At 40.6% G+C, this 25,546-nt stretch overlaps 1 protein-coding gene across 1 annotated transcript in view; it reads right to left on the bottom strand.

The window, feature by feature from the left end:
- Nucleotides 1-25,546, bottom strand: part of NEK10 (NIMA related kinase 10) — a 214,370-nt gene that overhangs the window by 38,652 nt on the left and 150,172 nt on the right. The window contains 6 exon segments of the mRNA XM_004377369.2: nucleotides 2,455-2,557; nucleotides 2,559-2,602; nucleotides 2,702-2,739; nucleotides 15,373-15,427; nucleotides 16,991-17,077; nucleotides 17,171-17,354. Of these exon segments, the coding sequence (XP_004377426.1) occupies nucleotides 2,455-2,557; nucleotides 2,559-2,602; nucleotides 2,702-2,739; nucleotides 15,373-15,427; nucleotides 16,991-17,077; nucleotides 17,171-17,354 (511 nt within the window).

The following is a 25,546-nucleotide window of genomic DNA, read 5'->3' as shown; positions in this document are numbered from 1 at the left end:
ATTCATTGATTCCATGTTACTTAATGCTAATATTTTTCATCCATGCAATATAGGAATGCTTAAATTTTCATTTCTGTTGGTAGAGAACTGCGGTCTATTATTTAACCCAAAGAGTATGAATATAATAAATCATTTACAAAATTTAGTATTAAAACAAGGGAACATTAAATAAAGTTCAAATATTTTCATGGTTATTTGTTTGCAGATGCCACTAGTACTGCTGTATCTCCACAATATGCATGTGACAGTCCGTATTTTAGAAGCACCACAGATAAGACCATGTTATAAAACAGCCACTTGACACTCTGAAACAATAGTCCTCACCATTGGTTCTGCCACAAAAACTGGCAAATGATGCTCACATACTGGATATACTCCTGGAGGCATACCCAGATTATGACAAAATTCTCCCCTCTCTGCCAATTTTTTTCAGAACACGTAGGCAATGCAGGGTTGTAGCTATTGGTTACACTACTGGTTTCCAGCATGTCCCTTTCCATCCAAGGAAACAAAATCAAGTGCTAAGTAAATGAAAACACACTAATATAATCTGTCTTTTTTTAAACAAATCTTTCCCAAATTTCAGTGCTTTACCTATTGTTAATAACAAATACTTAAGGTATAACTCCCAACTGACCGAACCAATAGTATCTCATGACACTTTGGTCCTCACTCACTTCCCTATTGCTGGCAAGCCGTGCTGATGTCACCTTTTTACATTTAGTGAGGCTAGAGACACAGAGGTTAACAAGTGGAACAAAGCATGATTTGCAGATAAGGTGACCTAAGTGAGTGTTTGTGACTTGATAAAGTAAGCAATAGTCCAAACTTACACGCAGCACTTTAAAAAGTAAGACTTTTATAATATGCAGAAAAACAACTTTGTAATAAGATGGAGAAAAATAAAGATCATATTTTTTTTTTACTCAAAAGTAGAATAACCCATAGATGATAACACAAAATTTCTCATATGCATTTAATACAATAGTACTAGTAATTTCTACCACAACAATAGTAGAAATTAATTACTCCTTTTATGGGTAAACTTTACCATTCACTGACAACACTTAAAATGCTATAGCCTATTCTATTTCAAATTTTAAAAATGTATATGAGTCAGTAAATTCTTTAAGTTAGATGGTATAACAAATTGTTGGTCTAAGGAATATATTACATGTAAACTACGCTGTAATGTAGCTAGTTTGCTTAAAGGTCCAGAGATCTGATCAGTTTCACTGACACAAAGACAAGTGTTAAGCTGGACTAAGTCAACATGCCGTTTAGGAAAAATAATCCCTATTCTGAATTACAACAGAACTGTGATTGGCTTAATATACATGTGTTTTGCTTTTGCTGTTATTAAAAAAAAATCAATCAACAGTCATTTTAACTTCATAATTATATTATGAACTTACCTTATGCCAAAATAACAACAGTAGAACATGGTCAATATGATAGTTTTAGACATCATAATAACAAAACTTTTTTTCATCTCTGCTGATGGTATAAATGGTCCAAAACTGTCAATAACTCTTCCAAAGCAAATTTAATAAATGTGGAGACATGGACTAATATTACAGTAAATCAATGCCTATGTTCACTAGGTGTGCTAACTCTACAAAACAATGTGAATTAAGGAAGGCAAAGTAAAAACAAAATTAATATCACACACGAAACACATTCCTGGGGGCACACCCAGATTTTGACAAAATTCTCTCCTCCCCACCAATTATGAAGCAATAATTCCAAATTAAACAAAGTAGAAAATAGAACTTTAATGCTCAAAAGGCATTCACATCTATGTTAAAAGACACATATATATTAAAAGCACAATCATTAATTAAATGTTTTTCTGAAATGTTCAGGGTTATCTAATGATTTTACTATTGCTTTTGGACTTCGGTCCTCTTTAATAACAATTAGAAACAGATTCTCTTCTTTCCAAACCATTACGATATATTTTAAGAATCCATAGTTCTTAAATCTGTTAGAGAAACAATGTGATAGGATATCATTTTAATCAAATACATATGGAAATAACTAAAAAGATCCATCTGTATTAGAGTAAAGGAGATAGAAAAAATATGCTTCACTCTTGTATTATATAGGACTGTAGAGGTTACAGAAATATCTATGTAAAACACAGTTACTATTTTTTGTTAGTAGAAACACACTTTGAAGTAAGCATCAATAGCTCAACTGGTTAACATTCCCACTGAGGTAGAAATGTAAATTTTAGAAAAGCAGCTTATAATATTTCAATCAAATAAGTGAACACAGAGCATTTTGAAACCGTCAAGGTGCCAACTTACAGGGGTAGACAAACGAAACAGAATTCGCCTGCTGTTTGTATTACAATTACCTCCCAAGCATCATTCAGACATTTGAGGCCCAGCTACAATTCTGTGTTTGCCCATTGTGTACTTGATATCAACGTGATCTAGTAAGTACTACCATGATCTTTGAGATTGCCAAGAATCACAGCGGGAAGGCTACGGGACTGCCACCCTGTCACTAAATCGGCCTCTAGCTCCTTAACGTGGGCCCTGGGCATGGGGGTGGGGGTGGGGCGCCTTCAGAAGCAGGTCAAAAGGCAGCAAAGCTGAAGAAATAAAAGGGGGAAAAATATGAAACTGTAACGTAAATTACACTGAACGTCAGGGAGGTATGAGCGATTTTACTGCTGCCGACAGTAAGTTACCTGGTCTTGGTCTTGATCCTAGCCCACCAGCGAAGTCCCTGAAAGCAGAATTAGAGGCCATTAGAGTGACTTATAAAACTTTGATTTGACAAACATTTACCAAGAGCCTACATTCTGTTATGGTCTGTATTAGAAAAATAAAGGTTATTTGCTCTCAAAATGTTCTCAAGAAGTAGTGTCTGGGGTCTTAGAAGCTTGTGAGCAGCCATCTAAGATACTCCACTGGTCCCATCCCATCCGGAGCAAAGGAGAAGGAAGAAAACCAAAGACACAAAGGAAATAACAATCCAAAGGACTAAGCGACCACAAGTACCAGAGCCTCCACCAGCCTGAGCCCAAAAGAACTAGATGGTACCCAGCTACCACCACCAACCGCTCTGACAGGATCACAATAGAGGGTCCTGGACAGAGCGGGAGAAAAATGTAGAACAAAATTCAAATTCACAAAAAAAAGACCAGGCTTATTGGTATGACAGAGACTGGAAGAACCTCCGAAACTGTGGCCCCGGGACACCCTTTTAACTCAGAACTGAAGACACTCCCGAAGTTCGCCCTTCAGCCAAAGATTAGACAGTGTATAAAACAAACAATAACCCATGTGAGGAACGTGTATACAAGACCAAAAGGGCAACACCTGCTCAAAAGCAATGACGAGAAGGCAGGAAGGGACAGGAAAAATGGAGGGATGGAACAGGGGGATTGGGCCGTGGAAGGGATGAGTGTTGACACTTTGCCGGGATTGCAACCAATGTCACAAAAAAATCTGTGTATAAATTGTTGAATGAGAAACTAATTTGTTCTATAAAGTTTCTATAAAGTTTCACCTAAAGCACAATTAAAAAAAAACAAAACTTAACAGCATAAACAAAAAACAAAGACGCTCTCAAGAGTTTAACGGAGAAGCAAATAAACACATTGCATCCCAAAACAGAACATTCTACTGGAAAATGGGAGAAACTTGTTCCATTACAAGCATTTATAAGCTCTAAGTATGAACGAGAAGCCTAACTCTTAGTGCCTTGAATGATTTTCTTGTAATCCTTAAAATAAAAATATTGTTTTTATAGTCAAAGAGAAATATTTTTATCATAATAATATATTTATTGAACTCAATATATCCAAACTATTATTTCAATGTGGACTCAATCTAAAAATTGTGAATGAGATATTTCACATTCTTTTATTCATACTGTTGTCGTTGAGTGCCATCGAGTTGATTCTGACCCATAGCGACACACTCACTAAGTTTTAAAAACCCAGTATGGATTTTACACTTACAGCATGTCTCAATTCGTACTAGCATCACTGAAGTGCTCAACAGCCACATGTGGTTAATGGCGACTATACTGGACGGCACATGTCTATGGGGGAGCTATTTCTATACTAATCCATATACCCCCCCGTGGGATGCTGGCCAAAATGAAAGCCCGAACCCTGGGGGCACAGCAGAGGAAGCAATTCACCCTGTCTGGGAATTGCTTCCAAAGGCTTCCCAGAGGAGGGGACTTTGAGTTGGGACTTGACTGCACCCAGAAGGGAAGGACAGCACTGGCAAAGGTAGGGGCACTCATTTAAGGGCTGGTGAAAAGTGCAGGCCCTCTTCCCTGCGCTGGTTTAGTCCTGACATTTTTCATGTTGGTTTAAGTTTTGCAATGGGACTTGAGTTCTAAGACGGACAATCAATTTTTAGTACTGGTGTTTGCTCAGGGCTCAGTGCTTAGAATAAACCAACGCCTGCTTTCTAGGCACTCATTTATAGACCAATATTCTTTAACTCTAGTGGGCATCAGAATCATCTGGTGGGCTTCCTTGTTTTGTTTTCTTCTATGTTTAACTGTTAAAAAGAAAAAATATTTAAAATCTTATAGTGTTTTCCTATGCTTTGTTCCTGCTATCTTTAATAAAAACTATAACTCTCCTAATGAAATGAGATGATTTTTACTTTTCAGAGAGTTTCAACTGTTCTAAAGTTTCCAGCGGTGCTGACATTCCTTGTCCACCTTGCCATAAAATTCTAAATCACCTGATCGTTTTGCAAATGATCCACCCTTCAACCATACCAGCAAGAAATAACCTTCAACCTTGTTTCTTCCGCTAAAAACTAGAACGCGTTTCTTAAGCATTTTCTGGAATGAAATAACAAACATCTATGCCCTGACGAATTACAAGAATTGTACTTCAATTTAAGGCAATCCAACAAAAAGATAGAGTACAGTCTATGTAAGGCACATGCCGCCATTTTATTGGACAGGAGTGAATACATGGATTCAAATACAAATGAAAACAGCTGATAATTCTCTTGCCTCAATCCTTTCATTTTTCAATCATAGACTTTTCATTGCCTACATGTAACACATACCTAAGTTATTAAGCATAGTACAATTGGCCAACGTAAGGACTAGAACAATACCAAAATCTTGGCATCCACCTGTGAGTTTCTTCCCTTTTTCCCTTCTCCCCTGTGTCTCATGAGGCAGCCCTCTCAGATTCCTTTTTATTTTCTGTTCCATTCCCAGCCCAAGCTTACAGAGCTTCAAAAGTAAATGAAATTCGCACTGTGCACAGTTTACATACTCTCGCTAGCCCTAGAGTAAAGGATGTGTTTACAGAAAGAAAAAGGAGGGCCCCTTCCCTCGGCAAGTTCTGAGACTGGCGTGATAACAGCAGTGCCTACACCTGGTCGGCAAAGCCTCCGGCTGAGCTGAGGAGCAAAACCTCTGCCCCGGTGCCTCACGCCGGCTCCCAGGAGATGCTTTCTAAACAACCTTGTCCCTGAACCTTCTAGACGAGGCCAGAACTGTACAACAGAGATATAATGCAAGTCACAAAACAATTCTAAATTCTCTAGTAGCCAGATTTTTTTTTAAGTGAAATTAATCTTAATCTATTTTATTAACCTAATATATCCAAGGAAACCCTGGTGGCTTAGTGGTTAAGAGCTAAGGCTGCTAAGCAAAAGATCGGCAGTTCGAATCTACCAGGCACTCCTTGGAAACTCTATGGGGCAGTTCTGCTCTGTCCTGCAGGGTCACCATGAGTTGGAATCGACTTGACGGCAACGGGTTTGGTTTTCTACTATTTCCAAAATGTTATCATCTTAATACATAACCAATATAAATATTAATGAGATACTTTACACTGACAAAATTTTTACATTTAGAATCACATTAAATGAAAATGTAAAATTCAGTTCTTCAGTCACATTAGCCACATTTCAACTGCTCCATAGCCCTATGTCACCAGTGGCTACCATATTTGACATGCATTCCAGACTCTTCTTTCAAAGGCATTGATCATCGTCTTCATACACACAACATGACCACTGAGGCTAACAGTCGGGCCACGTAGCTGCTAAAGCTGTGATTTCTGATGGATCCTACTGTCTAAAAAGGAGAATAAAAATGTAACTCATGGAAAACTTTTTATTAATACGTTTATGGGTACTCTTGACAAGCTGATGACCACTAGATGACTATTCCAGTTGTCCTGAAAAAACCAACATTTCAAACATTTTCATGTATTAAAAAGTGTTACGTACAGTCTATGTACTAACTGTGTTGGTGTATATGAAATAGATAACCCAGAGAATGCTGAGGTGCTGCCACCTTGGTTACTCGTTTATATAACTCTAAAATTTCTCTTTACTAAACTTCAGGGAGTACTTAAACATAACCACCGCATTCATTCGTTCATGCATTCAACGAATATTTATTAAGTGCCTACTATATGTTCAGTGCTAGGCACTGAAGATAAAGGGGTGAAAAGGGACTGTCCCTACAGACTTGGAGCTTTCACGATCACATAGGTAAAGGAGAAATATTATCTTCTCTGGAAATTATATCTCTAATCACACAAAAATACAGTCATCTGAAGTTTCAAAATAAAACATTCACTGTGGCTGTAAGTGACAACTTTTAACTACACAATTGTTGGTCCACAGACGGACAAAAGATTTCAATTCCGCAGAGCCTGGAGGAATTCTGCCTTTAGATGGAATCACACTGAGTGTTTATGTCCAACAGAACACTATGGCTGCAGAGGAGGGTTTTTCAATAATTGAACAAGCAGGAAAAAATACAAAGAAACTATTTAACACAAAAGAAACATTCCAGAAATATTTTCTGGTAAAAAAACGTTAACATATCGAAGCTTGTGTGCCCTGAAAGTTTTAAAACGGGCATTGATGAAAACAGAATTTCAAAGAAATAGAAGGTTGATAGGATTCTAAAACGTTATCACTTCCAGCTCTCTTCAGATCTGCCGTGACCTCACCCAGAATTCATAAGCCAAAAGAGAAAACTGAAGTGCTGAAAATGAGTGTTAGCCTACAACTTCCCACCAAAAGCACTAACAGGTAAGATGAGAATGGAAGTAATTGGCTTTGTAATTTTTTGAACTGAACTTTCACTGAATTAATTCAAGCACTGGGTGAATTATCTGGATTAATGATTTTGTCAGAGGAGTCCTAGTCATGAAGGAGATAAAACTCTAGATTTTTTTCCTCTAGAAGAATTCCTTTAAATATATCTTGGAACAAAGAAAATGTGTTCACAAGCATTGGAAGTGAATCACAAAATTCAATTCAACTGTGAAAAGTTAGCCAGTAGTATTTGATGTTGATAAAAAGAAATATTTAACCTTATAAACTAAGAGGCTTGGCTGGCAATATTGAGATAATGCCTCCTGGTGCTACAGCAACCACACCTTCTAAGTAAATGAGCATTTTAACAGCTGAAAGCCTCTTTAAGGCAGTGACATTATTACCAACACGCCCCGTGTGAACAAGTGACGTTATGTGTGGTTGTGTTTCCATAATTATTCAGGGCTTTTCTTTTATCTATAATGTTAATGGAGTTGGTGTTACTGCAGGGAAGTGGTGTAATGTTCCTGCGGCTCTCCACTCATACCCCGGTAATGACTAGAAACAAACAAGCAATGAGCCGGGGAAGTTTTGAACACTCACAGAGAAGGCATAAAGTAGGCACTGACATGACATGTTTTTAAACGATCACTGTATTGTGACATTAGTAAACAGGCCAGACTGATTCTTGCAAGTCGTGACCGAGCAGTACTTATTCAATTTAAGTAAAATGAGACACAGATTATGGAAAAGGGGTGCAGGAGAATAGCCACAGATAACAATAAGTGAGAACTGCTAAGAGTCTTTCTGCTCATATCTCTGATGCTGGATGGCCATAAACATCCACAATCATCTTTATATGCAAAGACTAGAGTCAGGCACACACTCTCATATCCAATTCTGCATACACCAATTTATCAAAGAAGTTGTGAGCCACAGGCATCTCTGATATCACTAACATCAGCCTTCCAACTACGCCCTGTTGCCTTGGCAACAGGATGCAAGCAAGCATGGAGAAATCCTGTTGCCTGAGCAACAGGATCTTAAAAAAAAGGAAACGGGCCTTAAGCTGTGGGTTTCGCTAAGGCTGTAGGTTCAAGCCCGTAGGTGAGATTTCAGTCCTATTACAGTGAGAGGTATAGAATTTATGCTAAGATTAATTTATCTATTAATGAACAAGTATTTGTGGATGGCTCCTATGTGCAATACACTGTCCCCGGGGGAATGCAAAGCTAGACCGAATGTAGTCCGGCACATGCTGGCATACAGTCACAAACGTCTATCCACTGAATGAATGAACAGACGTTCTTAAGAAGGCTCTTCATACAATGATCAAAGCTCACCAGGCCTAACTGTATGTGATAGTTAAGGAAGCTGAGCTTCTTAATAGGGAAGTGCACTATCACATTCCAATCTAAAGGATAATTTGTTTGTAAGTTGAAATAAAATGCTGTGACTCAGCAGATTAAAACACTCAATATATACCTATATACTAAGTGAGCCTATAAAGCCCAGTGAGATACTGGCGAAAGTCAAGCCCGTTCTTAATTCTCTTCCAGAAACTACTAACAGAGGCAGGAGACTTCAGATCCAGTTTCAAAATGACAAAATTTAGAAATTTCAAAGAAAGCCCTAATTATTAAATTTTTAATTGCTTTTTCGTGACACAGACATTAACCCAGCTTTTGACTAACTCTGTCAATACATACAAAGCGTAAGACAAACATTAACAACACGTTCATTTGAAAATACAGAGTCTACCACAGGATACTTATTTCACACGGTAATTTCCCAGTAGATAATATTGTGTTTTATAAGAGTTGACTGTGAAAAGTGAATTCCATTGCCCTCTTACTTATTATGGATTCAGAGATGCACACGCCCAAATATAATAAGACATGATTTCCACAAACACTTCCATTCACTTCAATCTCTCTCAGTATATACTCGGAGTTCAAATTTTGACATTCAGAACGTACAGTGGAACAAGCATCTGGTAAATGGTTTGGCAGTTTCTTATAAAGTTAAGCATAAACCTAGCATATGATCCAGCCACTTCATTCCTAGGTATTTACCCAAGAGGAGAAAACAACCACCACAAAATGCATATGTCTAAACAAAGATTTGTACACAAATAAATGTTCCTATCAGCCTTGTTTGTAATAGCCAAATACTGGAACAACCCAAATGCCCACAAACAGGTGGATGGAGAAACAAATTGTGGTACAGCTATACAATGAAACACTACTCCACAATAAAAAGGAATGAACTATTGATACACAGGAGCCCTAGTGGCGCAGTGGTTAAGAGCTACGGCTGCTAACCAAAAGGTCGGCAGTTGGAATTCACCAGCCTCTCTTTGGAAACCCTATGGGGCAGTTCTACTCTGTCCTATAGGGTCACTATGAGTCACAGTCGACTCAACAGCAACGGGTTTGGGTTTTTTTGGTATTGATATACAAAACAACATGGATGGACCACAAAATAATTACGCTGACTGAAAGAAGCCAAATAAGAGTACATGTTATATAACCTCATTTATATATAATCCTATAAAATGCAAACTAACCTATACTAGAGAAAGTAGATCAATGATGGCCTGGTGGGGGGTGAGGAGCAGCCACAACGGCACAAAGAGGCACAAGGAATGGGGTGGGTATGTTCTCTATGTTGATTGTGATTTCACAGGGACATACATATTCAAAATGTAGCAAATTGCACACTAAATACGTGCAGGTCATTTGGGGTCAGTTATACTCCAATAACACTGTTAAAATAAAAAAATTCAACTTCCACATTCTCATTCAAGAAAAACTGTTCAAATAGACCACCACATGATCTGTGTGCATTCACTAAAAGGAATATATATATATATATATATATATATATATATATATATAAAAATACACCATTAAGCTAATTTTTGGAGCCCTGGTGGTGCAGTGATTAAGCGCTTGGCTGCTAACTGAAACGTCAGCAGTTCAAGCCCATCAGCTGCTCCGTGGGAGAAATATATGGTGGTCTGCTCCCGTAAAGATTACAGTCTAGAAAACCCTACGGGGCGATTCCATTCTGTTCTATAGCGCCACTGTGAGTCCAAACTGACTCGACGGCAGTGGGATTTTTTTTTTTTAAAGAGGGAGAAGTGCCGAGGCTCTCATGTAGTTGTTTTACTCTTTCATACATGGCACAGAAGAGCCAAAAACAAAACAAATCAAAACTCGACAGGCTTCAATTTACTTCTAGTCTATTACATAGCTTTGCTATCTTCTTTCATATTCTAACTTGTCATTTAGTTTCTACACATTCTGCAGAATAGATTCACATTTCACATTAATGAACCAAGAAGTCTAGGAAAATCCTAAACAAGTCAGATTGCAAATAACTAGTTTTACTTAATGCCTTTTAAAGAATTATAAATACATTTAGAGTTGTTATCTTTTAATTCAGAGGCCCTGGGGATTACCTGGAAGGAAGTCAGAAAGTTATTAATTTTCTGTCTTCTTTTTGGCATGAATCACAGGCTGTATTGTATCATTTATTTTCTTCTCAAGTCTATGCCCTCATCTTCCAGTTACACTGTGAGTTCCTTGCAGGAAGGGAGCTTGTCTTAAACCAACCTGCATTCCCTGATGGAAGGTCACGCTGTACTTGCGGTGCGATGGATTGCCTTCTGTGTGCCCTTTCTAGCCATGGTCTAGTAATCCCCATGCAAGTGATTGGGTAGGACTGGGAAAATAGGGTAATTGTGGCCCACCAAGGGGATTGGTCAGTTTTGCCAACCCACTGGGCTTGAAATGAGCCACCCCAGAGGAAGGAAAGGAGAGGACCCACCACCACCAAGGAAGAATAGTCTAGTGCAGGACGCATCCTTTCAACCCGGGATCCCTGTGCTGGGAAGCTTCTGGAGCCAGGAGACTGAGAGAGAGAGAGAGTTGTAACGCTGAAGATGGCGAGAAGCAGTGGCAGAGAAATGGCAGCAGGAGAGACTGGCAGGAGATGGTGTGGTGGGCTTCCCAGCCCACGGAGCAAGCAAGCTGAGTGCCTTTAGGCAGGAGACTTGCTGGCGGAGTGGGATGCTTCCAGGCACTTACTGGCAGAGCTAAAAGAGCTTTGTGATACTGTCTGAGGAGGGCAGAGGCCGAGGGCCGGGGAGAAGTGTGGCTGCCAGTATGGCTGGGAAGAGGCTGTCCTGATGGAAGAATTGTATCCTGAGCATTTCTGAACTTGAACTGTAACTTGTTACTTCCCTAATAAACCCCATAATCATGAGTATTGTCTATGAGTTCTGTGTGGCCATTGAAATGAATTATCGAATCCAGCAGAGAAGTTGAGAGTGCCGTGGGAGGGCCGGTTGGTGTCAGAAGCGGTAAAGATGGCAGAGAGAGGAGGCATGTCTGACCTCTGCCTTATAGGAACCAAACCTGGGCTACTGATCTTGATTCTCCTTCCTCCTCGTGATGTTAGAGGAGGTCAGACTCTGCCCCCATGCCATTTCACAGTACCATATACACAGCACAGCTGCACATATATTATTTTAGGTCACCTTGAACCACGCACGGAAGCATCAGTCTCAACCTATGGGCCATTTTTCATTTTCCATCTGTTGACTTGGTTGTTAACCCCATTTTTTTCACTAAAATACTCACTCTGCCGTATCCCCGTTTCAATGAGCTTCAGACTGAACTTCTCCTTTCTACTGATTACAATGATTCTACTTTACATTTCTGTAAAACGTCAGCTAGTAACCAAATTTTTAAAGGAGTCCCTGGTGCTAAGAGTGGTTAATACAATACCCTTAGCCAGTAGCCAAAAGGTTGGAGGTTTGAGTTCACACAGAGCCACCTGGGAAGAAAGGCTTGGTGATCTTAGGAAAAACGAACCGCTGAAAACCCTAAGGAGCACAGTTCTACTCTGACACACCTGGGGTCTCCATGAGTCGGAATCGGCTTAATAACAACTGGTTTTAGCTTCTTAAAACTATTTCAAGCTCTAAAATACATAGTACATGTACTTCTTTTGTTTTTGAAAGGTTGAGCAGCAACTGAATTCTTGCAAATAAGACAGTTTCTCGTAAGTACTTTTAGAAAAAAATTAAGTAGAATTATTTGGCAGAGCAAAGATTCCTAAGTTCATTTGATTGGAAATTTTGCTTTTAATATAAAATTCTCTAGAATTGGGAAATACACCATGTCATAATTTATTTTTGTACTAAAATACTTGTTTTGAATCTTTCCTATACATTTAATCAATTATATCAATGAGTAAAGCATCTAATAATAAGGAGAAAAAGTGTCTTTTGATGATGTTCTTAAAAATACAGGCAATCATAAACTTAAAAAAATGAGGTACTTATATTCCAAAAGGGCACATTAATTATTTTGAGGGGCGAGCACGTGGAACATTTGCCTACGGAAATACTGCTATAGGAAGTGAATAGATTTCCAGCCAGCTCACAAAAGCTGATTGTACTCACTATGTGCTTATGTAGAAGTTATGATGAAGAGGACATGCCCCTTTCATAGTGCCAGGAGTTCAGACTCCCATATCTACAGCCAGGCACACACCTCCCACCTATGCCCCTCGCTTGCTGGACTGAGGGAGGAAGAGCTTCCATTTCCAGGCTCCTGCGTGTGGCCTCCTTGTCTGCAGAAATTAAATGGGTAAGGGATGAATGCAGTCATGGAAAGTCAGGAGGTGGGGAATGGTGAATCCTTGGGGGATCTCCTAACTCAGATCCCAAGTCCCTGCAATCATCTGTTTTGGTTCTCCTTGAAGTTTTGGACAGTTTCTTTTCCCATTGCCCTTACTGTGACTTCTGACCATGGCTTCTCTGCATTTGAAACCACTAAAGAAAATTATGAGGTCTTATAGGTGTTCTTTGATGATCTCTCTGGTAGATCATGTACTTTGTTGGGTCTTCCTCGGGCTTTGTTACCAGAAACACTGGGAAAGAGTTAGGAAGTTGAAAGGCTCCACCCTCTGCCTTCCGGAACCTCACTCAGAGAGGAAAGTTATCAGTGATGTTGCATCTTTGACTAAACAAAAAAATCATTTGTCTACACGAACCTTCCTTTCCCACCCCAACTGAATCCCTCAAGATTTTGCCGGGTAGGTTCTTTATTCCTAAATCCATTTTATTCATGTTCTTCCCATTCCAGCACCCTCAGACAGGTGTGGACAATGGTTCCTCTTAGGCTGCCCAGCATGCATCCTGCTCCTTCAGCAAGGGCACCCTGACAGACGTGAAGGGGCTGTTGATCAAGGAGCTCAGCTCTCCTGATAGCAGTAAACATGGCTCTGATTCAAGCCAGGCCCATGGGACTCTCTCAAAACTTTGAATCCTAAGAAAGGCAACACAAAATGGGAAAAAACAAGCCGGCAGCTGATTCATCCCAACATCAGTGTTCCTATGAGTCTGCCATGACAGCCTCCTCCCCAGACTTCAGGGGCTGCTCCTGTCCTGGGTTCTCTGGGTTCTTAATTATGTGAGCCACCCACAGCCTTCTAACAAGTGCCACCTTTTGCTGAAGTCAGCCAGAGTCAGGCTCTTTTGCTTCCATCCAAAAAGCACTGGCCGGCAAAGCACACCTGCAGCCTTAGCCCTTTGTCACACTGTCGGGATGCGGCCAGTTGTCTAGCCTGAGTCATCAGCAGCTCCCAAGCATGCCGATGGCACCTCTGCTGAGGGGTGGTCCCAGCGTCGCCTGGCGTCTGAGCCTCACAGCTGTTTGGTAGTCCTTCTGCCTCCCTCTGCCCAGTTCCTTTCCCATCTCTACAGCGGTTGTCTGTAGTTTATCACTCTCCTCAGGTCTCTATCATCCTCTCAGCAGATGACCTCAAACATCACCTAATACTAAGCAGAAACCACCAAGTATAATCTTCTTTGGTATCCCTCTACTCTACTTCTCTACATTAATGTCATCTTCTGCTCCCTTTCCCCAGACTCAGAGAAAGGCTTGTTCCTTCATCTTTCCCAGGCCCACTCCTCTGGCTCCAAGCTACTCTGGGACTGTACACCATCAATTAACTCTTTTCCTTTTCAATCTGTCCTCTGCATTGGCTTCTTCCTCTCAGTCCCAAATACCCTGATGTTGCCCTGACTGTGGGAGGCCCTTTTCCATCAAACATCCCCTTGAACTACTGCCTCGGCTCCCTCCTCACTTTCATGCCCTGTCTTCGCTTGCCCCCCGTTCTGGTCTCCATCACTTCTCAGACACCACCATCAGCCTTCGTCTCCCGCCCAACCCCCACCTTGCGCCACTGATGCGGCTCTCACAAAGGCCACTAGGGACTTCCAGAAGGCCAAATCTAATCATTTCTTTTTAGTCCTCACTCAGAGGGACAACTATCTCAGAAACTGCTAAACCCCTTTGTGTTGAGTCGATCCCGACTCATAGCGACCCTACAGGACAGAGTAGAACTGCCCCATAGGGTTTCCAAGGAGCAGCAGGTGGATTCGAACTGCTGATCTTCTGGTTAGCAGCTGTAGCACATAACCACTGCACCACCAGGGATCCTAGAAACTGCTAGTTGTCCCAAAATAACCACTTCTCCTTCCTTTTAAAATAACTACAACAATAAAAAAAAAAAACCTGTTGCTGTTAAGTCAATTCCAACTCATGGCAACCCTACAGGACAGAGTTAGCGAGGCTATAATCTTTATGGAAGCAGACTGCCACATCTTCCTCCCGCAGAGTGGCTGGTGAGTTCGAACCACCAACCTATTGGTTAGCAGCCAAGTGCTTTAACCACTGTGCCACCAGGGCTCCTTTTAAAATAGAATCCTCCAAACATATTCCATATTGGTCATATGACCACATCCTGGCCAACGGTATGTGAGCAGAAATGAGGAGCGCAACATCTGGGTCATGTCTTTAAAAGGGAAGGCTATCCTTCCACCTCGCCTTCCCATCTCCTGCTGGCCAGGATGTGGATGTGGTGTGTGAGTCACATTTGCCATGAGGATCAGAACAATACCCTGGGGATATGCAGGAACAAGACAGAAGGAGGTAGGGGTCCCAGATGACCTTGTGGAGCACAGCTTCCCTACCTTCCTCGTCTGCCCTTGAACTCAGAGAGTCTAAGTGACTTGCCAAAGGTCACCAAGCGAGAAAAAGGCAGAGCTAGACTGAAATCCAGGTCCAAACTTAGCATGTTTCCAATCTGCTGCTCGGTAAACTATAATCGGTGCTGGGAGGGTTGGCTCGAACCACGTCTGCCACCACATGCCCAGGGTAACTTCTGGCTAGCAGTTTTCAATGGAGACACCAATAGCTCAGCTCTGTAAAGGAGGCCAAGCTGTACATACCTTGTTTGGGATGGCCTGTCTCCTCCTGAAGCACTAAAACTTCTCTTTAAAATGCCTGAAACAACAAAATCAGCAGAAATATCTTTACATTTTTCCTCTGCAAATATCTTCCTTCCTTCCTTCTTTCCTTCCTCCCTCCCTCCCTTCCTTGTTTAATTTAAAAACAACAACAACAACATTGCACTTCTGCTGTTATCTGAGCTCTTGGAGCTGTTTCACACATTGGAAAGACCGCCTTGGTTTATGAAAGCATCAGCTGAAAATATAATGCTGCAAATTACTATTTACTTGGCACGTTTGTTTGTCTTTTTCAAAGAAAATACACTGAACAAAGAAACTCCATTCTTAATAGCTAACGAAGTACAATAAAATACCTACGTCATAGTCATCCTAAAGCCCTGGCCGAGGCAGCTACAGGTCACCACATGCAAATTGAAGGGTCCAGTTTCTCCTTTCCCATTTCCCTACTGGCCACCCACGTTGTTGCCAGGGACATACAACTCTGAATTCATCTCAACGCAGTCAGCAATGAACTGCTTCCAGAATTTGCTACATATGTTAATATGCATGATTACTTTTCCCATAAAATATTTATGTTTTCCCAATCACAAATCAAGACACTTTATCTAGTAGGCAGAGATTTACAGGGGAAATAGGACAGAATGTTGAAAATTAGGATTGTCCCAGAAAATCTGGAACATCTAGTCACCATTTTGATGGACCAATTAATTTTGGAAAGGGACAAAGAATGTATCTAAATCCTTAGGGTCCTACTTTGATCCTTAGAGAGACTATTTAAGCCTTTCTTTTTTTTTTAATGAGATTTTCATAGTACAGTCATTGAGGGAAAGGAATTATTTACACTTAATTTATTTCAGAGTATTTCTATCTATCCTTTTTAATATTTCATCGACTTACTCTTTTGGAAATATTTTTCTCTCCATTTTCTATTGTAACTTCTCTTTTCTTTCAGTTTCAGACTTGTTGAGTGTATTTGATCCTATCCTTCCTTACAGTCTTTAAATTTATATATACACATTTTTTTTCTTCTTTTTCTTTCTCATACACCAATGTGACTATTTTCTTTACTGTTTCAAATTAAGAGTAGGATTAGCACATGGACTGAAGTTATATATCATATTATTTTCATGGTTCTGAAAAATTAAAGTATTTCTTTTATTTGTAGGGTTCTAAATATATCCCTTTATATTATGTAAATTAAACTATACAAAAACTAGTCTACACCAAGACTAATTTCTTCTCCAGACTTCTAATCCCTCTAATCAACAGACTCATGAAAGGTCACATCTATTATTCCTAGGGTTATTCAGGCTGCTTCCAAATTGGTTATCTCAACTCCCCCATTTAGATCCTGCATTTGCTGAGAGAAATAATGAAACCATAGATTTGACAGCTGAGGGAATGGAGACCACAGGGCTGGTTCTGGTTAGACCTCGGGGTCTGTCAGAGTGGCATACGTACCTGTCCTAATTAGCACTGCACCTGAAAAATAAACCGCTGAGTTATATACATGATGACATTTCCTGGACACAGGTATGATTTCCAAAGCACTATCTGCTGAAATCCCACAAATGGCAAACTGGTAAAGAAAGCTTACTGAATGTAGACTCTTTCAAGGGGCTTGAACTGGAGCTGCTGGAGTTATCCGAAATGTCCAACTCATCATCAAGCTCTGAATATATATCTGCACATTAATTTAAAAAAGGAAATGAATGAACCTTGAAGCAGAACGGAGTCGAGAGTGTATTCAATGCGGGCACCTTTTCACTAGGAGTACCTTTCTCAATACTTTCCAGGTTGAAGTTATCATCTGACAGGATTCCGTCACAGGCCCTGTCTTCGTCCTTACCACAGGGCGCCTGGAAGCCTTCGGGTGGCAGGTCTGCGCTTTCTGAAAGCTCACTTTTCAGGCTGGCCGCTCCACTGCTGCTGCTGCTCAAGCTTGCCTTCTCGAAGGTTTCCTGGAAAGAGGAATTCCATTGTTAATAGCTGCTTCCTCTCTCCTTCCTTCTGGAGGACTCACAACTTGCTAGAACATATTTTAAAAGGCTTAAAATATCATTACAAATATTTGATGCAGAAGTAGCATCAGCCATTCTACCGACACACTTGCCATGGAATCCATTCAGTCCACAAATCACAAAAAGTAATTAGTCTGCAAGCTACCACTGGACCAAGAATGACGTGTCAAGAGTGCTTAGTACAAAGGCCTGTATGATCTGGTGAACGAAACTGTACCACAAGAAGTAGACTATATATCTAAAAGTTTATCTCTTTTATGTTATTTTTAAAATATTTGCTACTGAATCTTTTCAGCACCATAGTAGATGATAAATAAGGTTTACTTTCTTCAAACTTGAAGGGAAATTTGTAGCAGAGGAAGCCTGGACATAGAGAGTGAAGTGAAGTCCCTGGAAGATGAAGAGCTGCAGTGAAGGGGACTTTCAAATCACTTGGCACTCCACACTACTGCCAGGCCTGAACCCTCTCTGCACAGGCTACTCCAGAATCCTCCAAAGCTGCCTTGAGCGCTTTTCTTGTGATGACACCAGGAAGTCATGGACCTCGCTGTGTGATTCCACGTTCCTAATCGGTATTATTAGAAGCTGAAAACTTACGTCTGAAGATTCAATAAGAAAAAAAGAAGAAGAGAAAAAAAAAAAGGATTAATCCCACTGAATGCTGGAAGCTTTGATTTTTCTAAGAAAAACTACATATGACTCAGCAGGAAAATACTATTTCTTTATTTATTGAGGTAATTAAATGGGACAGTGGTGGCAAGTGTGGAGAACCTTCTTAGGCTGTGGGGCTAAACGGCGCTGACAAACCTAACAAGCCTGACAAATGACAAAGAAAGCGAGGCTGTGAAAGAAGAAAGAATAACAGGTGGGGGAGTATAAGAGGAACGTAAAAGGCTGCATTTACTGAAGGGGAAAGAATCCTACTCATGAATGGTCTTCACCAAAACCAAACCCATTGCCAGGGAGTCAGTTCTGACTCCTAGCGATACTAAAGGACAGAGCAGAACGGCCTCATAGGGTTTCCAAGGAGTGGCTGGTGGATTCGAACTGCCAGTCTTTTGGTTAGCAGCCGAGCTCTTCACCGCTGTGCCACCAGGGCTCCTGAACTGCCTTAGGGGTTGTTTAGTCACAAGTCACAGTACCCATTGGCGAGACAGGGTTGTGTTTATTTATTTTTCAAATACTCTTCTCTTTAATTAAAGTGACACCCCACAGCTTCAAGGGGAAGGTTTCTAGAAACTCGGTGTTCGTGCAGAATTTAAGATTGTATGGGAGACTGAAGTAAACCTCTGGAAGCTGTCATGTTTTCATGTTCTGTGTTCACTAGATGAGATGAAAGAGAACATCAAAGATATTTTGTGCATCTTAAGTTAGTGTTAGTGCAAACCACCAATCATTATCTCTTTTTCTTGAGAGTCTTTTCAGTGTTCCTTTCCTCAAAGTTTCATCCAAATGCTTAGAGAGATTTCTTTTTCGCTGAAGCTACCGGTTGAAAAACCCGTTGCGATCGAGTTGATCCCAACTCATAGCGCCCCTATAGGACAGGACAGAACTGCCCCATAGTTTCCAAGGAGTGCCGGTGGATTTGAACTGCCATCCTTTCGGTTAGCAGCTGTAGCTGTTAACCACTACGCCAGCTATATGCAGGTAAAGGAGCGTTTTAATTTTGTGTCTAGCTCTCCATCCAATGTTCAAAGTCTTCCTTCTTTTATGACACAAAAATGTTAATTCCTGCCCTGCTTTATGGGTCCAGCCTGGTGTGCTAACTTAGAACCTGAAGTGGGAAATGCCTTGAGTATCCTTTATTTAATCCACTTAGCAGAAGTGAATGAATGCTCCTCAGGAAAATTTCAATGCCTAATGCTAGCTAACAAGGGGCTTCCAATGCCAGGCTTAATTCTGCCCAAAACTGTACTGCAAAACCCACTGAGCCACTCAGCCTCCTCCATAGCCTACTTTTTCTGTCCTCAACATTCTTGTTCTAATTATCCTCAACTGAAGTCATTATAAATTTACATAAAAATGAAGATTTAATTTAGGACCTTCCTCTCTTCAAGACCTTTCTTATTCTACATGTAATCTCCTGCCCTATTCTAAAGACCACGACCTGCATTAACAACCCTCAAAGGACTATGTGGAATCAGCTCCATAGCAACTGGTTTGAAGGACTACATACCCAAGATGTGTCAATGCTATGAATGCTGGAATAAAGATGAGAGGCAATTTGTGAGTTGAGAAAACTTTTTCTTGCATTGATGCAACTAGGTGCTGAAATCCATGTGTCTAAAACTGGCGGTACTTCAGCGAAGGCTTTCCCTCCCTTAACAATAGCCATGGATAAGGTATCAGTGGAAGACATTTTTCTTTGAGCAAATCAAGAGCAAGGAAAAGCTATGACTCCCAGTACAAGTGATTCTAGGCTTGAGAAGGTCTGACTTGTAACCAATGCCCAAGAACAAGTTGGGTTGTAAATCAATGGTCACTTGTAACTACCAAAACCACATCCATACATAATGGGGTGTTTGCCTCATTTCTGATAAAGGGGAATTTACAGTCTGGGAGAGATGCTCTTTCAGACTCTGTAAGTATAGAAGGTATGGCAAAATAAAAGAATGCAGTTTGTTTTGGTTTACAATCTTGATTTCTGTAACAGTCTTTTGCAGCAGATTTTACTTCAAAAAATCTACATAGTCTTTGAACTTGCTATAAACCATATGCCACTGTAGGAACACTTTCCCTACTGTGATTTCCAGTTTTCCATTTTGAATATTTGGTACCCAGCTCATTATTCAACTTGCTCCTTGGAGAACTGAGGGCTATTTTAGTCCCTTTTAAATCCCTCGGGTGCTTTGTGAATTCTGGGCCTTGCATAACACCTGGCACACAGCAAACACTTAATAAAGAGTTGTTGAGACCAAATGGAGAGTTGTTGTCGTTAGGTGTCGTCGAGTTGGTTCTGACTCATAATGACCCTATGTACAACAGAATGCAACACTACCCAGTCCTGTGCCATCCTCACAATCTTTGCCACGTGTCTGTCAGTTGGCCGTGCTACGGTGGCTTGCGTGTTGCTGTGATGCTAGAAGCCATAACTCTGGTATTTCAAATGCCAGCAGGGTCACCCATGGTGAACAGATTTCAGCAGAGCTTCCAGACTAAGACAGACTAGGAAGAAGAATCTGGCGGTTTACTTCTGAAAAATTGGCCAGTGAAAACCTTACAAATAGCAGCGGAAATTGTCTGGTATAGTGCCGGAAGATGAGCCCCTCTGGTTGGAAGGCACTCAAAATATGTATAGGGAAGAAAAGCCCCCTCAAAGTAGAGTCGACCTTAATGACATGGATGGAGTCAAGCTTTCAGGACCTTCATCTGCTGATGTGGCATGACTCAAAAGGAGAAGAAACAGCTGCAACAGCCATTAATAATCAGAACCTGGAATGTACAAAGTATGAATCCAGGAAAATCGGGAGTCATTAAAAATGAAATGGAACCCATAAACATTGATATCTTGGGCATTTATAAGCTGAAATGGACTGGTATTGGCCGTTTTGAATCGGATAAGCCTAAGGTCTACTATGCCGGGAATGACAAATTGAAGAGGAATGGCGCTGCATTCATCATCAAAGGGAGAGAAGGACCAGAAAAGCAGGTAAGGTAACTTAGAGGATGAGTGGGTTTTGTGATTTCTGTGTGGTTTTTTGTTTGTTTGTTTGTTTGTTTTTCTTGCCCCTTTATCCAGGAGTCTACACTGTGAAGTTTCTCTAAGAACTGAAAGAGCCATTTAGTGATACAACCCCTGTGCACATCATAGAGGTAGGATTTACAACACATAGGAAAATCACATCAGATGACAAAATGGTGGACAATCATATAATACTGGGAATCATGGACCAGGCAAGTTGACGTATATTTTGGGGGGCCACAAATCAATCCACAACAGCTGCTAAAGGGAGTTAGGCAAAAGAGGGCAGCCTTGGGGAATGGAATTTGGCTTTGTTGTGTTTTTTTTATTTTCTTATTATTTAGGATTTTTTAAGGAGTAGGAGAGGGAGTTCACCATATTCATTCAGCATCTGTACCTCCTAGGAACGGATGGACACATTCTGTGTATCAATATGGCAGCAAGGAAAATACAATGCAAATCAGACAATAAAATTATCACTGATATGGAAATCACCACCATTATAGAAGATGCTGCCTGTCAGAGTGCTAGTATAGGCACAATTATGTTTAGCTCGGTTTTTCTCATTATAATGTAATTTTTTTAAGTGTGCAGCAGATCATAATACATTTTTAGTTGAATAGCAATCCTAACAGTAACAGACTGACATTGCCCAAATTAACTGCAGCAGTAAAGAAAGAAATAAGGGAGCTTATTTTATTAAAATGAGTGCAATTTCTAAAATTGCCCAGAATGTTAATTTTATAGGGAGAAAGAGAACAAAGAAAGCAAGAGACAAATATAAAGCATAATGCCAGCTATATCCTAAAAATTCTTTACTTCAGAACCATAAAAAATGTACTATTTCTTTTGTGTTATGCAATATTTATATTCTATTTGTGGTATATCTTTACCTGGTTTCTTCCGGTTCTTTAGTTAACGACTGTGTCCTCAAATACATAAATTCAGGGCACCAGGTGCTTGCCAGAAATTCATCTGGCCTAGCTGATCTTTCATCAGCGGCAACTACATTCTGCACCTTTCATGGATGATGGCACAGAGAAAATTCAAAATAGGAGGCAGATAACTGACCTATTATTGCACATAAACTTGGTTCCTATATTTCAAAGTTTACAGAAAATCAGCCAGTGTGGTCAGCTGGCTGAAGGGCCATGAAGACCCAGGCAACCGCTGAGTGAACTGCCCACTAGAGCTGGTGAAATGACGAGGGTCTTCTCCAGGATCTCCTTCTGGGAGACTTGGCCTTGCCACCTCGGTAGGTGGGAAATGAAACATGCCTGGAGGCTGGTCACTTGCTATGACAGATCGAAATCTTTCAACCCCAGCGTTGTTTGGATGATAAATCTTGTCTAATTTTTTTGTGAAATCCTGAAGCATCTCCCTTCTCCACATGCTCCACATATCAAGTAGGAGAGCAATAATGTTAAAATTAAACTAGAAAAGCTGGTTTTTTAGGGCCCTGAAAATAGCTAAATTTATAAGGTTTCTATAATAAAAGGAAAACATTATTTCTCAAGTTTGGATCTTAATTATTAAGTTTTATTTTGAACTTCTTAACAAAAACATTCACACAAAGCTAAAAATATTCAATATAAATAATCTTAATTTTGCCCCCATGACATAATTATGATTCCACTATTATCATGATATTATCTTAATTAGAAGTTCTTGAAAGCCCTATGGCATATCAATGAGCTGTCACTAAATGAAATAAATTAGGGCACGGATTGAGCATTACAATTCAATCTAAAAATCCAGTATCGAATTTAACCATGCTTGATAATGTTTGACCTATCCCCTACCATCTACTACTAACCTAGTATCAGCAGTGGGTCCTCTATTATTCCTAACTGAAAGACAGATTTTCTAGAATTAATAATGCTAATAAAGAGGAGGAGAACAGTGTTATAATCTGAAAGTATCACTTATTAAAAATATAGAAGATATGGTAAACAACATTTACTGACCGCCATTTTGTTCCAAGACTGCAGGCTAACCTACAAATGGAACTGAATGTGTAGGTTAATATCACTAAAAGAATATCAAATGAGGCTAGAATCAGGTTATTCCATTTAACATATCAAAGAAACAATGCACAGAGAATCATCAAGTGGTCAAGTTTTATGACTTTCTAATTTGGATTGTTCAAAAGCAAGAAACATAACTGAACACCAGCAATGCTTAATGCATTACACAGTATGGAATTAGACATAGGTATTATCAACCTATGTTCAATAAACGAACCCCACAAATCAGAACCCCACTGTTTCATTTTAACACAGAATTACATAAGGAAAGATCTAGTTCTTGTTAAACTACACACATAGTATATGACACCAAAATATCAAACAGATTAAGTACCAGTAGAGAACAAATTAAAAATCGAGGAAAAAAATCACCATTATCTTTTGCCTGGTCCATTGTAATCTCCTCTTGACCCACTTCCCTGCTTCCACTCTTGGCTATTAGAAGACCATTCATACACAGCAGCTGACTATATCATTTTAAAACACTTTGTTACCCCTTGCTCAAAACCCACATCACTCAAGTTGTCATAGATTGAACTATGTCCCCCCAAAATATCTGTCGACTTGGCTAGGTCATGACTCCCATATTATATGATTGTCTATCTTTTATCATCTGATGTGATTTCCCTATGTGTTGTATATTCTATCACTATGATGTAATAAGATGGAATAGTGGCAGTTATATTGATAAGATCTACAAGATTAGACAGTGTATTAAGCCAATCTCTTTTGAGATATAAAAGAGAGAAGTGAGCAGAGAGACATGGGGACCTCATACCACCAAGAAAGCAATGCTGGGAGCAGAGCGTGTCCTTTGAACTTGCGGTTCCTCCGCTGAGATGCTCCCAGACCAAGGGAAGACTGATGACAAGGACCTTCCTCCAGAGCTAACAAAGACAGAAAGCCTTCTCCTGGAGCTGATGCCCTGAATTTGGAGTTATAGCCTACTAAACTGTGCAAGAATAAATTTCTCTTTGTTAATGTCATCTACTTGTGGTATTTCTGTTATAGCAGCACTAGATGATTAGACAGAATTTGGTACTGAGAATGGGTTGCTGCTCTAACAGATACCTAAAATGTGGAAGTGGTTTTGAAGCTGTGAATGGATAGAGGACTGGCAGCAGCAGACAACCAGAAGCAGCAGAGGACCGGCAGCGGCAGAGAAGCAGAAGAACCAGGAGACTAGCGAGAGATGACACTGGAGCTGACCCACAGAGCAAGAAAGCTGACTGCCTGTACGCAGGAGGCTTCCTGGTGGAGTTGGGTGCCTTCAGGCACTTACTGGTTGAGCTAGGCTTGCTGACCCAAAGAGTGAGAGAGCTGAGTACCTTCCAGCTGAAGTTTACTGGAGGAGTGGGGTGCCTCCAGGCACTTATCAGTGGAGCTACAGAGCTTTGGAACACTTGCCCCAGCCGGGCAGATGCAGGCAGATGTAGGCATGAGGCCTGAGGGCTGACAAGCCAAGAAACCAGGAAGCAGAAGCTGAAGAGACAAGGAACACAGGAAGCCAAGCGGCCTCTGTCTCAAAAGGTATGGCCAGGACCTCTGGGGTTTCAAAGGGTGGAGCCATGGCCTCTGGTGTTTCCAAGGGTGGAGTTGCCACTCAGACGGACTAGCAGAATGGTGTGCCTAAAGCTGAGGGAGCAGAGTTGCTGTCCCAGTGGGCCTGGAAGGTGGAGCTGAAGCCCAGGGCCGAGAGGCCTCCACTCAAAATTCGGAGAGTGTGGTCAATACCCAGAGTCTGGAGGGCAGGACTATCAAGTAAATGGTCTCAGAGAACAGGGGATTATTTGCAAAGCCTTGAGGGCTAATGTAATGTGTTCTGCTGACTTGCTTGGTGACTGTTATGCCTTCTTTGCCTCCAATTTCTCCTATTTGTAATGGAAATGTCTAGCTTTACCTGTTCTGCCACTGTACTTTGGAAGCAGATAACTTCTGTTCTAGATTTCACAGATGAAGAAGAATTTTTTTTTTTTTTATTGTACCTCAGGTGAAGGCTCACAGAACAGTTTCCCATGAAACAGTAGCATACTGTTCCATGATATTGGTCAACAACCCCACAACATGTCAACCCTGTAACCTCTCAACCCCCCTTTTTGGTGAAAATACACATAGCCAAAGATACACCACCTCAAAAATCTCCACATGCACAGTTCAGCAACACCGACCACGCCCTTCCAATTGTGCTGTCACTCTCACTCAAGATGAAGGCCTACAGAACAAAACAGCTTCTCATTCAACAGTTACTACAAATGTTGCCCTATGACAATGGTCAACAATCTCACAACACATCAACAATATCCTTACTCAACCTTGGGTTTCCCATCACCAGCTTCCCCATCCCCTTCTGCCCTCTGGTCCCCGTCACTGGACAACTGTACCTCGTTAGTCTGATTTGGTTTTACGGGGCTGTCCACTCCCAG

This window comes from Trichechus manatus, unplaced genomic scaffold, assembly GCF_000243295.1.
Source record: "Trichechus manatus latirostris isolate Lorelei unplaced genomic scaffold, TriManLat1.0 scaffold00049, whole genome shotgun sequence".
In the NCBI taxonomy this organism is placed as follows: Eukaryota; Metazoa; Chordata; class Mammalia; order Sirenia; family Trichechidae; genus Trichechus; species Trichechus manatus.
The sequence above is the reverse complement of the archived record's forward strand: the minus strand, read 5'-3'. Positions and strand labels throughout refer to the sequence as shown.